The sequence below is a fragment of the Pan paniscus genome, chromosome 1, assembly GCF_029289425.2.
Source record: "Pan paniscus chromosome 1, NHGRI_mPanPan1-v2.0_pri, whole genome shotgun sequence".
In the NCBI taxonomy this organism is placed as follows: Eukaryota; Metazoa; Chordata; class Mammalia; order Primates; family Hominidae; genus Pan; species Pan paniscus.
Window position 1 is genome coordinate 73,632,793 of NC_073249.2, and position 14,433 is coordinate 73,647,225.

Consider the following 14,433-nt stretch of genomic DNA (forward strand, 5'->3'; position numbering starts at 1 on the left):
ACCTGTCATTACTTAGGAAGTTTACATTGATTCGATCTGTAAAGGCAGGACAGCAGGCAGGGACAGGGGGTGGGAACAGGGATTGGCTTACAGGTCACGCATGGATTCAGAGATTTTTAGATTGACTCTTGGTTCAAAGAGTTAAGTTACTATCCAAAGACCTGAGATTAATAGGAAGGAGTGTCTGGGTTAAGATAAGGGGTTGTGAAGAACAAAGTTTTTATGTAGATGAAGTCTCATAGGTGGCTACCTTTAGAGGCAGTAGATGGTAAATGTTTCCTAATTAGGCTGGACTCTCAGTTAATCTCTTCAGGATTGGGAGGGCCTGGAAGGGGAAGGGTGTAGTTATGTTAATACAGATGCAAAATTTTCCTCACAAAAGACTGCTTTGCAGGGTCATTTCAAAATATGGCAAAAAACTATATGGGGGTAAAATATATTGATTTCCTTCTTTATTTGTCGTGACATTATTCAGAGTCAGGTTGAAAACTAAGAGAGATTATATAGGGTTAAGTAAAACCCATCTGATGAGATTTTATCGTTTGTAGGGCATGACTGCAGTCTCCTTAAATAGGAATTTGGGCAAGAAAGAAAAAAACTCAGAGTTTAGGTCTCAGAGTGAAGCAGTGCTTTAAAATATGAATCTTACCTCCTCCCATCTAGTTTTATCAAAGCAGGGATACACTGTAGTATACATTACAGTACCTTAGTACTTTTTACTTTATGCATTTGGCATTGTGGTACAGTTATTGGTGAACTTGTGCCAGCAGGTAAATATCATACATATTTAGGACCACAAACCTTTGTTTTTTATAGGATTTATATGCTAACATTTTTCAAGTTTATTGCCTTTTATCTGATTTTGTTATTTTGTTCTTCTAATGAATATATCAAACTCTTTGGCATGTGTATATTATTGCCTCTTAATCTGATAATCAGTATTACATAGATTGTTGTTGTTGTTGTTATTGTTTTAGACAGAGTCTCACTCTGTCACCCAGGCTGGGGTGCACTGGCTCGATCTTGGCTCAGTGCAGCCCCTGCAGCCCTGGTTCAAGTGATTCTCCTGCCCCAGCCTCCCAAGTAGCTGGGGTCCTGCCACCGTGCCCGGCTGATTTTTGTATTTTTAGTAGAGACGGGGTTTCACCATCTTGGCCAGGCTGGTCTTGAACTTCTGACCTCGTGATCCACACACCTCGGCCTCCCAAAGTGCTGGGATTACAGGCGTGAGCCACCACGCCCGGCCTAAATAGATTTTTTTTTTTTTTTGGAGACAGAGTTTTGCTCTTGTTGCCCAGGCTAGAGTGCAATGGTGCGACCTCAGCTCACTTCAGCCTCTGCCTCCTGGGTTCAAGTGATTCTCCTGCCTCAGCCTCCCGAGTAGCTGGGATTACAGGCATGCACCACAATGCCTGGCTAATTTTGTAGTTTTAGTACAGACGGGGTTTCTCCATGTTGGTCAGGCTGGTCTTGAACTGCCGACCTCAGGTGATCCGCCCAACTTGGCCTCCCAAAATGCTGGGATTACAGGTACAAGCCACTGCGCCCGGCCAAATAGATATTTCTTACAGCTAAGAACTATTCCAGTAATTCCAGGTTGTAAGGCTACAGTGTAGGGATAATGAAAAAGCAACTCATTTTTCTTTTTTTGGAAGTAATAATAAAATAATTTTTTATTATGCCTTCTTTGAAATGGAGGTAAAACACATATAAAGAAAAGCACAGATCTTATGTATTTGCTTGAGTGAGATTTGACAAACACATACATGTGATCCCACAATGCCGAGATGAACATATGGAACATTCATCTTGCCTTATGCTCCTTTCAAATTCAGTTCCAGTTCTTCAGGGGCAGATATTATACTGACTTCTAGAAACTCATAATTCACCTGTTTTTAATCCTTATATAATGAAATTTTGTAATAACATTACCTTTTGTGTATGACTGTCATTCAGTGTTTTTGAGATTCATTCTGTTTTGTATGTATCACCAGCTCATTCTTTTTTTTTTATGATACTTTAAGTTCTAGGGTACATGTGCACAATGTGCAGGTTTGTCACATATGTATACATGTGCCATGTTGGTTTGCTGGACCCGTTAACTCGTCATTTACATTAGGTGTTTCTCCTAGTGCTATCCCTCACCTATCCCCCCACCCCATGACAGACCCTGGTGTGTGATGTTCCCCTTCCTGTGTCCAAGTGTTCTCATTGTTCAGTTCCCACCTATGAGTGAGAACATACGGTGTTCGGTTTTCTATCCTGCGATAGTTTGCTGAGAATGATGGTTTCCAGCTTCATCCATGTCGCTACAAAGGACATGAACTCATCCTTTTTTATGGCTGCATAGTATTCCATGGTGTATATGTGCCATATTTTCTTAATCCAGTCTATCATTGATGGACATTTGAGTTGGTTCCAAGTCTTTGCTATTGTGAATAGTGCTGCAGTAAACATACATGTGCATGTGTCTTTGTAGTAGCATGATTTATAATCCTTTGGGTATATAACCCATAATGGGGTGGCTGAGTCAAATGGTATTTCTAGTTCTAGATTCTTGAGGAATCGCCACATTGTCTTCCACAATGGTTGAATTAGTTTATACTCCCACCAACAGTGTAAAAGCGTTCCTGTTTCTTCACATCCTCTCCAGCACCTGTTGTTTCCTGACTTTTTAATGATTGCCATTCTAACTGGTGTGAGATGGTATCTCATTGTAGTTTTGATTTGCATTTCTCTGATGGCCAATGACGATGATCATTTTTTCATGTGTCTGTTGGCTGCAGAAATGTCTTTTTTTGAGAAGTGTCTGTTCATACCCTTCTCCCACTTTTTGATGGGGTTGATTTTTTCTCGTAAATTTCTTTGTGTTCTTTGTAGATTCTAGATTTTAGCAGTTTGTCAGATGAATAGATTGCAAAAATTTTCTCCCATTCTGTAGATTGCCTGTTCACTCTGATGATAGTTTCTTTTGCTTTGCAGAAGCTCTTTAGTTTAATTAGATCCCATTTGTCAATTTTGGCTTTTGTTGCCATTGCTTTTGGTGTTTTAATCATGAAGTCTTTGCCCATGCCTATGTCCTGAATGGTATTGCCTAGGTTTTCTTCTAGGTTTTTATGGTTTTAGGTCTAACATTTAAGTCTTTAATCCATCTTAAATTAATTTTTGTATAAGGTGTAAGGAAGGGATCCAGTTTCAGCTTTCTACATATGGCTAGCCAGTTTTCCCAGCACCATTTACTAAATAGGGAATCCTTTCCCCATTTCTTGTTTTTGTCAGATTTGTCAAAGATCAAATGGTTGTAGCTGTGTGGTGTTATTTCTGAGGCATCTGTTCTGTTCGATTGGTCTATATCTCTGTTTTGGTACCAGTACCATGCTGTTTTGGTTACTGTAGCCTTGTAGTGTAGTTTGAAGTCAGGTAGTGTGATGCCTCCAGCTTTGTTCTTTTTGCTTAGGATTGTCTTGGCAATGTGGGCTCTTTTTTGGTTCCATATGAACTTTAAAGCAGTTTTGCCAGTTCTGTGAAGAAAGTCATTGGTAGCTTGATGGGGATGGCATTGAATTTATAAATTACTTTGGGCAGTATGGCCATTTTCACAATATTGATTCTTCCTACCCATGAGCATGGAATGTTCTTCCATTTGTTTGTGTCCTCTTATTTCGTTGGAAAAAGTAACTCATTTTCTATTTGATAATTATTTTCTAACAATTTCTGGATATTAAGATTCCCAAAATCAGTCCGGGCGCGGTGGCTCATGCCTGTAATCCCAGCACTTTGGGAGGCCGAGGCGGGTGGATCATGAGGTCAGGAGATCGAGACCATCCTGGCTAACACGGTGAAACCCTGTCTCTACTAAAAATTCAATATAATTATAGCTGGGCGTGGTGGCAGGCGGCTGTAGTCCCAGCTACTCGGGAGGCTGAGGCAGGAGAATGTCGAGAAACTGGGAGGTAGAGCTTGCAGTGAGCTGAGATGGCGCCACTGCACTCCAGCCTGGGTGACAGAGTGAGACTCCATCTCAAAAAAAAAAAAAAAAAAATTCCCAAAATTCTAAATTTTAGAATGGCATAATGAATTCTATCTTCATTTTATTTGTAGAAGTGAAGATGTTTCTCATTTTAGTCTTGTAAAACTGTCCTTTAGAGCTTATTTTTAGTCATTATTAGTTTTAATCATTCTGTGAATGAATTTGGTTTCTATTTTCATGTTAAAAGATAAATTGGAAAATATCTCAGAATTACAGTTTTTTACTATTTGTAATCATTTTACTGTGATGAACTTCTGAGGGTAAATGCTCAAACATTTGAGTATTCTGTGCAAAAGAAGAGTATTGTTTATTCTAAGTTTTGTGTCTTTTCTTATTATTTTAGACAAAGAAACAGCCTTGGTATAATAGCACATTAGCATCAAGACGAAAACGACTTACTGCTCATTTTGAAGACTTGGAGCAGTGTTACTTTTCTACAAGGATGTCTCGTATCTCAGGTATATATTTAGACCTTCTCAAATTATCTGAAATCTACATTTCAGATCGGTTTCTAGGTTTTTGTGCTGAATTTATGGAAAGTCCTAATTGCAAAGCAAAAGTATGTATTTTTGACATAGTCTACCAGATCATCATGGAGGTTCTTAGTGATCTTAGAGAATGTTAGTTTCCAATGACTATTTTTTGTTCTATATTTGCAAATTCTGAATCTTTATATGGCAAGCTAGATAAAGTTAAAAAGAAATTCAGCTATGAATATGTAGCCAACAAAAATAAGTTTCATTCAGTTGCCTCCTATTTAACATTAAATAAACATGAAGTTCTAAGCACTGTCCTCTGTGCTAAGAATAAAAAGATGAAAGAACTGGTTTCTGTCGTTAAGGAGTGTTGTAAGTCGAGTCAGGGAAAGCAACAGATAGACAGTTCTGTGTGATATTATGTGTTAAATAAGTTTACAGGAGTATCATGAGAATAGATAATAATATCCACTAATACAACTGATAGTAAAAAAGAAATCCAGGCCGAATTGAAAATGGGGAGGTGTAAGGGAATGATCAGTGTAGGGATTTCAGAGGAGTTGTATATGGGCTATTCGAGTATGAATTAACTGAAAAAGATACTTAGAAACATGTTCAAAGTAGAGGAAATAACATATGCAAAGATGTGGATGTGATAGCATATGATATTTTTATTACTGTAAAAAAGTAATTTTGTTTTTCCTCTTTTTCTTAACTCTGTTCTTCAGTCTTTCTCAGTGTCTTTGCTCATCTATGAAGTAGAGACATTAACCCTAATGGGTTTTTTAATGATTGTAAGTGACATATATAAGATACAATGCTTGGTACACGTTGGGTGCTCAATTAATTCAGGTCATTAATGAGGCATCTGCTTAAAATAAACCCCACCAAGGGGGGAAAAAAAGAGTCTGATATTTTATTGGTTGTTAAAAACTGGGTGTTGGTTTTCTCTTGAATACATATGTTTATATTATTTATAATCTACATATTGCTTAGATCCTACAGACAAATTTGCCTCACGATTAGTGGTATAGGAAAAAATATATTAGATTTACAAAGCATTTTTCCTCTGAAGACCAAGGGAGAAGGCAAAATTTGTTTGTTTGTTTGAAATTAACAACAAACAGTTTTTATGCCGGGAAAGCTTTCATTTATTGCCTGGGAATGGAGCCCCTTATTGTGCTTGTGTAATAATTTTTGCTTAGGATTCTCTTGGCAATGTGGGCTCTTTTTTGGTTCCATATGAACTTTAAAGTAGTTTTTTCCAGTTGTGTGAAGAAAGTCATTGGTAGCTTGATGGGGATGGTATTGAATTTATAAATTACTTTGGGCAGTGTGGCCATTTTCACAATATTGATTCTTCCTATCCATGAGCATGGAATGTTCTTCCATTTGTTTGTGTCCTCTTATTTCGTTGGAAAAAGTAACTCATTTTCTATTTAGTAATTATTTTCTAACAATTTCTGGATATTAAGATTCCCAAAATCAGTCCGGGCGCGGTGGCTCATGCCTGTAATCCCAGCACTTTGGGAGTTGTTAAGTTGAAAGTAGCCCAATACCTGCATTCTGACTGGTAGAGTTCATGTTAACCCTTTCATACATTATTTGTTGGTATGATACTGAAATACAACTATAGGCAAGTGGCAGACCTTTAAAAAAAGAGGTGGGAAAGAGATTGGGGTAGGCTATTATTAGTAATCTTTAAGTCACTGGCAGCATAGATATGGTATGGAATAGTAAAGGTCATCACAAGTCAGTTTATATTTGGGGGTGTAGCTTTACAAGGCAGTAGAATAATAAATTAAAACCAGGTGGAAAATTAGATAGATTTTTTATTTGTATGGGTATGGCTGTATTGTACCTAAAACATGTCTCTAGTTTTCAGGAATCTTACGTTAGCTAGCTACTCTAATTGTATTGCTGGATTGTAAGTTCCTCCTAGTACTTACTACTCTGACCGTAAAGGGGAAATTTTAACTTCTCTGAAACGGTATACCTAAGAGGTTGATTGTCCTTTGTATATTTTCAAATGAGAATCTGTAAATCCATCTGTATTCTCTAACTTTTATTTCCAACTATTAAAATGAAAGATGAATATTAAAGAACTATTACTTTGGAGTTTTAACTGTAATTGAAAGAGGAAGTTAATTATAAAGCACTAGGAGAAAGAAAAGAGACATTGAATACACTTTTACAAACCAATTTGTAATTAGGATAGGAGAGGTGATATACCAGCAGATATGTGTGGATGTTGATGATAAAACACCACGCAAACAAAATTCTACCTTTTTGTAACCTCATAAGTTAAAATCAATTACTATACTTTCAGATACTGAAAAAACTAGTTTTATTGTTTTCTTTATGGTTTCTGTTGAAAGTAGCTATTAATGAGCTTATATGATGGGCAGAAATCCAGTTAGCCTAGAACAGGATTATTAGCTTAGAACAGAATACACAATATTGAATGCTTGTGAGTTTTATGTACTTAGGAATTGATATCAAAATGGGAATGAATAGGATAACATTGAAACTTTTTAAATTAATAAAACCAACCATCTTTCCAGTATGTAGAATGTTAAATAACTCACAGTGATAGGATTCCATATAAAAAGAATCATTACCTATTATATCCAGACCACTCTGCAGTACAGTTGGGATTTTTATTTTTGCAAATAACCCATGTTTTATTTATAATACGTGGAATTTCCTGAGAATAATTTTTGTGGAGCAAGAGTTTTGTCTCAATACCGTTATGATATTGCCTGCTAGGTAATTCCTTTTGCTGTCTTTAGAATGGAAGCACAACTAAGTGGACCCTTTAAATCTAGGTGTTTTGATGAATTTGCTTAGTGTTTAAATCTTTAAAATTTGTAAAATATCAGGGACAAAAGCTCACTCAGTTTCCTCAAGCAATGTTATTTATTTTTCTTCTTTCTTTTTTCTTTTTTCTTTTTTTTTTGAGATGGAGTTTTGCTCTCGTTGCCCAGGCTGGAATGCAGTGGTGTGATCTTGGCTCACTGCAACCTCCACCTCCTGGGTTCAAGCGATTCTCCTGCCTAGCCTCCCGAGTAGCTAGGATTACAGGCATGCTCCAGCACACCTGGCTAATTTTGTATTTTTAGTAGAGACAGGGTTTCTCCATGTTAGTCAGGCTGGTCTCGAACTCCGGACCTCAGGTGATCCGCCTGCCTCGGCCTCCCAAAGTACTGGGATTACAGGTGTGAGCTGCTGCACCCAGCCCTGTTGTTTATTTTTTTCTTATAATAATTGTTACATAAATTTCGTCATGCAAACAGTTATTTTCAAGATAACCTAATATCTCCAGATAACATAAATTCTTTACTGTGCATTATATTATCTGCATAACTCTTTTGACTTAATAATTCTTGCATCTTTTATTATGCTTACTATACTTCAGATGGCATTTAAGAAGGGAAATCATGAACATTTACCTTGAAAAAGTTGTGTGTGTGTGTATGTATGGGCTTAGAATAAAGAAGCTATGAAAATACAGTGGTATAACAAACTTGTCTCAGTTTCAGTCTAGGAAACTAAAGTGCTCATTGTTTTTTTCATTCTTCAGAAAGGAAAGTATACGTTCAAACGACACAGTGCTGAAAAGCAATGATTTTTTAAATTTATGCTTTTAGTGTAGGTCTGCTTCTATTAATAGACTGGAGAATAGATTCGTTGTATTCTCAGGTACTTCGTAAACTGATACTATGTTTTAAATTCCACATGATTTATCTTCCAATAGTTTACTGAAGTGGACTTTACCCAAGGTATTTGTATACTGTACCACTGGATGGAATTATTGTTCTTCATATTTCAGCAAGAGATTTGAATGAATATTTTTTCTTGATGAAGGCACTTTGAGATAAAAAGGAGCAATTTCAAACTTTTTTGTTTGTTTTTTAGAATTAATAGTTCATAACATTGCAGTTTTCTACTGTCTTCCTGTAATAGGATTTGAAACATTTCAGTATATTATTTGACCAAATATTTCTTATTTATAAACTATTTTATCTAAAATGTTATTGTAAACGGGATTTTAAACAAAACATGGGCATAAATATGTGTGCCAGTAAACACGTTCCTTCAAACTAACAAATACTCATCCAATATATGTACTCTTCTTAACATCCTCACATTCTCCATTGATGGATTTTTGTTTTAATGACTCTTAAATAGTAGCTTTATTATTATTATTATTGTTATTATTATTATCATTTTTCCAAGGAATTATTGCCAAAAAAGTGAGAATTCACAGTGGAAAGAGACAGTATCTTTCAAAGAACCAAGACATTTTTTATTAAAACTGAAAAACTGACCAATTAAATTGTGCAAACTAGTCTTTAGTAAAATCTTTAAAAATTGATTTTTGTATTTAGAATATAAATTTTAATTTGTGGATGTGGCTCTTTGACTTACTTTGCAGTTCAATTCATCTGTTTTGTCTTTTTTTTTTTTTTTTCATATAGATGACAGTCGAACTGCAAGCCAGTTGGATGAATTTCAGGAATGCTTGTCCAAGTTTACTCGATATAATTCAGTACGACCTTTAGCCACATTGTCATATGCTAGTGATCTCTATAATGGTTCCAGTATAGTCTCTAGGTAAGTATTGGTCAAATTACTATTTTCTTTTGTAAGAATGTCTAGAATCTAATTGAATTTGAGAAGCACTTATAGCATTATTATTAAAAGCGTGGGTTCTGAAGTAGCCTGCCAATTATTAGTTCTGTGATTTTAGGCAAGTTCCTGAGTTTCTATATGCCAAATTTCTTCGTCTCTAAAGTGGAATAATTGATAGTATCCTTCTCATAAGGTTGTAGCTTGTTTTCTTGTACTATCATTGTCTAGTTTTGATGACAGTATGCTCTTCTCATAAGTGCTCCCACCTCTGCATTTTCTGTAAGTTTGTATAGAATTGGTATTATTTCTTCCTTAAATATTTTGTAGAATTTGCCAGTGAAGCTTCCAGAAAAGAATTTTAACTACCAATTCAATTTGCTTAAGAGATTTAGGGTTAATCAGGTTATCTATTTCTTCTTGATTTAGCATTATAATTAGTTTGTGTCTTTTAAGACATTTGTCCGTCTCATCAGGGCTGTTGAACTTATTGGCGTACAATTATTCATAATATTGCCTTATTATTCTCTTAATATCTTTGGATTGTATGATGATTTTCCCTCTTTCATGCCTGATAGTGGATTTTGTTTCTTCTTACCTTTTTCCTGAAGAGTCTAGCTTAGAAGATTATCAGTTTTATTGATCTTCCCAGAGAGCCAGCTCTTGGTTTTACTGATAGGCTGTATTTTTCTGTTTTCTGTTATCATTAATCTTTGCTCTTAATTATTTTTATTATTCTACTTTTTGAGGGTTTAATTTGCTCTTATCTGCTAATTTCTTAAGATAAAAATTGAGGTCCTTTAGTTGATACCTTCTTTTCTAATATAGTTATTTTGTGCTACACATTTCCCTCTAAGTACTGTATTAGCCACATCACAAAAAAACTGATGTGATACTTTTCCATTTTAATATAGTTCAAAGTACTATTCTAGCTTTCTTTTTATTTTTTAGGAAGTTTGTTTTTTTAAAATTGACAGATAAAATTGTGTTTATTGCATACAGCGTGTTTTGAAGTATATATCAAAATACCTTTTAATTTCCATTTTGATTTTTCTCTTCGACCCATGATTACTGAGGCTGTTACTAGTTTCCAGATATTGGGATTTTTCCAGTTATCTTTCTGTTACTGATTTTTTTTTTTTTAAGAGACAGGGTCTCATTATGCTGCCTAGGCGATCCTCAGACTCCTAGGCTCATGCAGTCCTCATGCCTCAGCTTCCCAAGTAGCTGGGACTACAACTGCACCCAGCTTGCTTTATATTATTTTTGTCATTATGTGAAATGTTTAATGAAAATTTATACAGGAAAATGGAGAGAATGGAATAATTCCTCACATAACCATCACCCACATTCAGCAGTGGTTAAGGTTTTGCTGTACGAGTTTTATGTATCCTCTTCATTTTGATTATTTTTTGCTTAAGTATTTTATTACTTTTTTCCATGTTCCCTGACCACTTTTATTTTTTTATTATTTTTAATACTTTGAACCTTTTTTTTAAAATTATAGATTAAAGGGTACATAAGCAGGTTTGTTACATGGGTATATTGCACGACACTGAGGCTTGGGGTCCTAACATTTCCGTCACCCAGACAGTGAGCGTAGGTACACAACAAGTGTTTTATAAGCCCACGACCCCTGCCCTCTCCCACCTCCCCATCTAGTTGTCCCCAGTATGTGTTGTTCCCATGTTTACATTCATGTGTCTTCAGTGTTTAGCTCCCACTTACAAGTGAGAATATACATTATTTGGTTTTCTGTTCTTGCATTAATTCACTTAGGATAATGGCCTCTAGCTTCACTCATGTTGCTGCAGAGGACATGGTTTTATTATTTTTTAAGGCTATGTTGTATTCCATGTGCCACATTTTCTTTATCCAGTCCACCATTGATGGCCACCAAGATTGATTACATGTCTTCGTTACTGTGAATAGCACTGCAGTGAACATACCAGTGCATGTGTCTTTATGGTAGAACAACTTACTTTCTTTTGTGCGTATACCTACTAATGGGATTGCTGGGTCAAATGGTAGTTTTGTTGTAAGTTACATGACAAATCTCCAAACTGCTTTCCGTAGTGGTTGATCTAGTTTGCATTCCTAGCAACAGCATGTAAGCATTCCCTTTTCTTCACAGCCTTGCCAGTATCTGTTATTTTTTGACTTTTTAATAATTGCCATTCTGCTATGAGATGGTATCTCATCCTGGTTTTGATTTTTATTTCTCTGATGATTAGTGATGCTGAGTGTTTTTTCATATGCTTGTTGGCGACTTGTATGTCTTCTTTTGAGAAGTGTCTGTGTCTTCTCATTTTTTATTGGATTTTTTTGTTTTTCACAGGTTGATTTTTTTTTAAGTTTCTTGTAGATTTTGGAGATTAGGCCTTTGTCAGATACATAGTTTGCAAATACTTTCACCCATTCCCTAGGCTGTCTGTTTACTCTGTTGGCAATTTCTTCTGCTATGCAGAAGCTCTTTAATTTAATTAGGTCCCACTTGTCAATTTTTGTTTTTTTTGCAATTGCTTTTGAAGACTTAGCCATAAATTATTTGCCAAAGCCTATGTCATGAAGGATATTTCCTAGCTTTCCTTCTAGGATTTTTATAGTTTGAGGTCTTAGACTTAAGTTTTGATTGATCTTGAGTTATTGTATATGGTGAAAAGTAGTGGTCCAGTTTTATTCTTCTGCACATGGCTAGCTAGTTATCCAAGCACCATTGATTGAATAGGGAGTCCTTTCCCCATTGCTTGTTTTTGTTGATTTTGTCAAAGATCAGATGGTGTAGGTTTACAGCTTTATGCCTGGGTTCCGTATTCTATTCCATTGGTCTTATGTCTGTTTTTGTACCTACCAGTGCCATGCTGTTTTGGTTATTGTAGCCTGATAGTATAAATTGAAGTTGGGTAGTGTGATGCCTTCAGGTATGTTCATTTTGCTTAGGACTGCTTTGGCCATTCAAGCTCTTTTTTTGTTCCATGTGAATTTTAGAATAGTGTTTTTCTAATTCTGTGAAAAATGACGTTGGTATTTTAAGGATAGCATTGGATCTGTAAATTGCTTTGAACAATATTGCCATTTTAACAATATCAATTCTTCCAAATCATGCTTATGGAAGGATTTTCCATTTATTTGTGTCATCTTCGATTTCTTTCAGCAGGGCTTTGTGTTCTCATTGTAGAGATTTTTCACCTCCTTGCTTAGATGAGTTCCTAGGTATTTTATTTTCTTTGTGGCTATTGTAAATAAGATTGTGTTTTTTATTTCTTTCTCAGCTAGAATGTTATTAGTATATGGAAATGCTACCAAGTTTTGTACATCGATTTTGTATTCTGAAACTTTACTGAATTTGTCTATCAGTTCCAGGAGCCTTTTGGCAGAGTCTTTAGGGTTTTCTGTGTATAGAATCATACTGTCAGTGAAGAGAGATAATTTGACTTAATCTTTTCCTATTTGGATGCCATTTATTTCTTACTATTGACAGATTGCTCTGGTTAGGACCTTCAGTATAATGTTGAATAGGAGTGGTGAAAGTGGGCATCCTTGTCTTGTTTTAATTGTCAAAGGGAATGGTTTCAGCTTTTGCCCATTCACTATTAAGTTGGCTGTGGGTTTGTCATAGATGACTCTTACTATTTTGGGTTATGTTCTTTTGATTCCTAGTCTGTTAAGGGTTGTTATCATGACGGGATGTTGGATTTTATCAAAGACTTTTTCTGCATCTGTTGAGATGATCATATGTTTTTTGTTTTTTATTCTATTTATGTGGTAAATCACATTTATTGATTTGCATATTTTGAATCAAGCCTTGCATTGCAGGAATAAAGCATACTTGATTGTGGCAAATTAACTTTTGATGTGCTCCTGGATTCAGCTTTACAAGTATTTTGTAAGCTGAACAAATACAGAGTATTTTGTCAAGGATTTTTGTATCTGTGTTTATGAGGGATATTTGCCCAAAGTTTTCTTTTATCATTGTGTCTCTGCCAGATTTTGGTATCAGGATGATGCTGGATTCATAGAATAAATTAGGGAGAAGCCCCTCCTTGATTTTTTGGAAGTTTCAGCAGGATTGGTATCAATTCTTTGTACATCTATTAGAAGTTGTCTGTGAATCATCTGGTCCAGGGCTCTTTTTGGTTGGTAGTTTTTTGTTTTGTTTAAATTACTGATTCAATTTCTGAACTTGTTACTGGTCAGTTCAGATTTTCACTTTCTTATTGTTTGAATCTTGGGAAGTTGTGTGTTTCCAAGAATTTATCCATTTCCTCTAGATTTTCTAGTCTGTGCATAGAGATGTTCATAATAATCTCTGAGAATCTTTTGTATTTCTGTGGTATTGGTTGTAACGTCATCTTTGTCATTTCTGATTGCACTTATTTTGATCTTCTCTTTTTTTTTCTTTGTTAATCTTGTTAGTGGTTTATCAGTCTTGCTTATTCTTTTGAAGAACCAACTGTTGGTCTTATTTATCTTTTGTATGGACTTTTGGGTCTCAATTTCATTCAGTTCTTCTCTGACTTTAGTTTTTTCTTCTACTAGCTTTGGGATTAGATTGTTCTTTTTCTTCTAGTTCCTCTACATGTGATGTAAGGTCATTAATTTGAGATCTTCCTAACCTCTTGATGAAGGCATTTTTAGTGCTATAAATTTTCCTCTCTACACTGCTTTAGCTGCATCCAAAGATTTTGGTAAATTGTATCTCTATTTTCATTAATTTCAAATAGTTTTGTTATTCCTGCCTTAATTTCTTTGTTCATCCAAGAGTTATTCAGAAGCAAATTGTTTAATTTTAATGTTTTTGTGTAGTTTTGAGAGATCTTCTTGATATTGATTTCTGTGTTTATTCACTGTGGTCCAAGAGTTATGCTTGGTGTGATTATGATTTTTTTTAATTTATTGAGACTTGCTTTATGGCCAAGCATGTGGTCTATCTTAAAACATGTTCCATGTACAGATGAGGAGTTTGTATATTCTGTGATTGTTGGGTGTAGTACTCTGTGTCAATGTGTATCCAGTTGGTCAAGTGTAGAGTTTAAGTCCAGAATTTCGTTGTTAGTGTTCTGCCTCCACGATCTGTCTAATGGTGTGAGTGGGGTATTGAAGTCCCCTACTATTTTTTTTTTTTTTTTTTTTGAGATGGAGTTTTGCGCTTGTTACCCAGGCTGGAGTGCAATGGCATGATCTTGGCTCACTGCAACCTCCACCTCCCAGGTTCAAGCGATTCTCCTGCCTCAGCCTCTTCAGTAGCTGGGATTACAGGTGCCCGCCACCATGCCTGGCTAATTTTTGTATTTT

General features: G+C 35.5%; 1 protein-coding gene across 8 annotated transcripts in view; it reads left to right on the forward strand.

Moving 5' to 3' along the window:
• The window catches only part of COP1 (COP1 E3 ubiquitin ligase), a 277,806-nt gene that overhangs the window by 126,588 nt on the left and 136,785 nt on the right, over positions 1-14,433 (forward strand). For all 8 annotated transcript variants that reach the window (XM_034941240.4, XM_034941236.3, XM_063598396.1 and 5 more), the window contains 2 exons: positions 4,374-4,488; positions 8,988-9,123. In XM_034941240.4, coding sequence (XP_034797131.1) covers positions 4,374-4,488; positions 8,988-9,123 — 251 coding nt within the window. The remainder of the gene's footprint in view (positions 1-4,373; positions 4,489-8,987; positions 9,124-14,433) is intronic.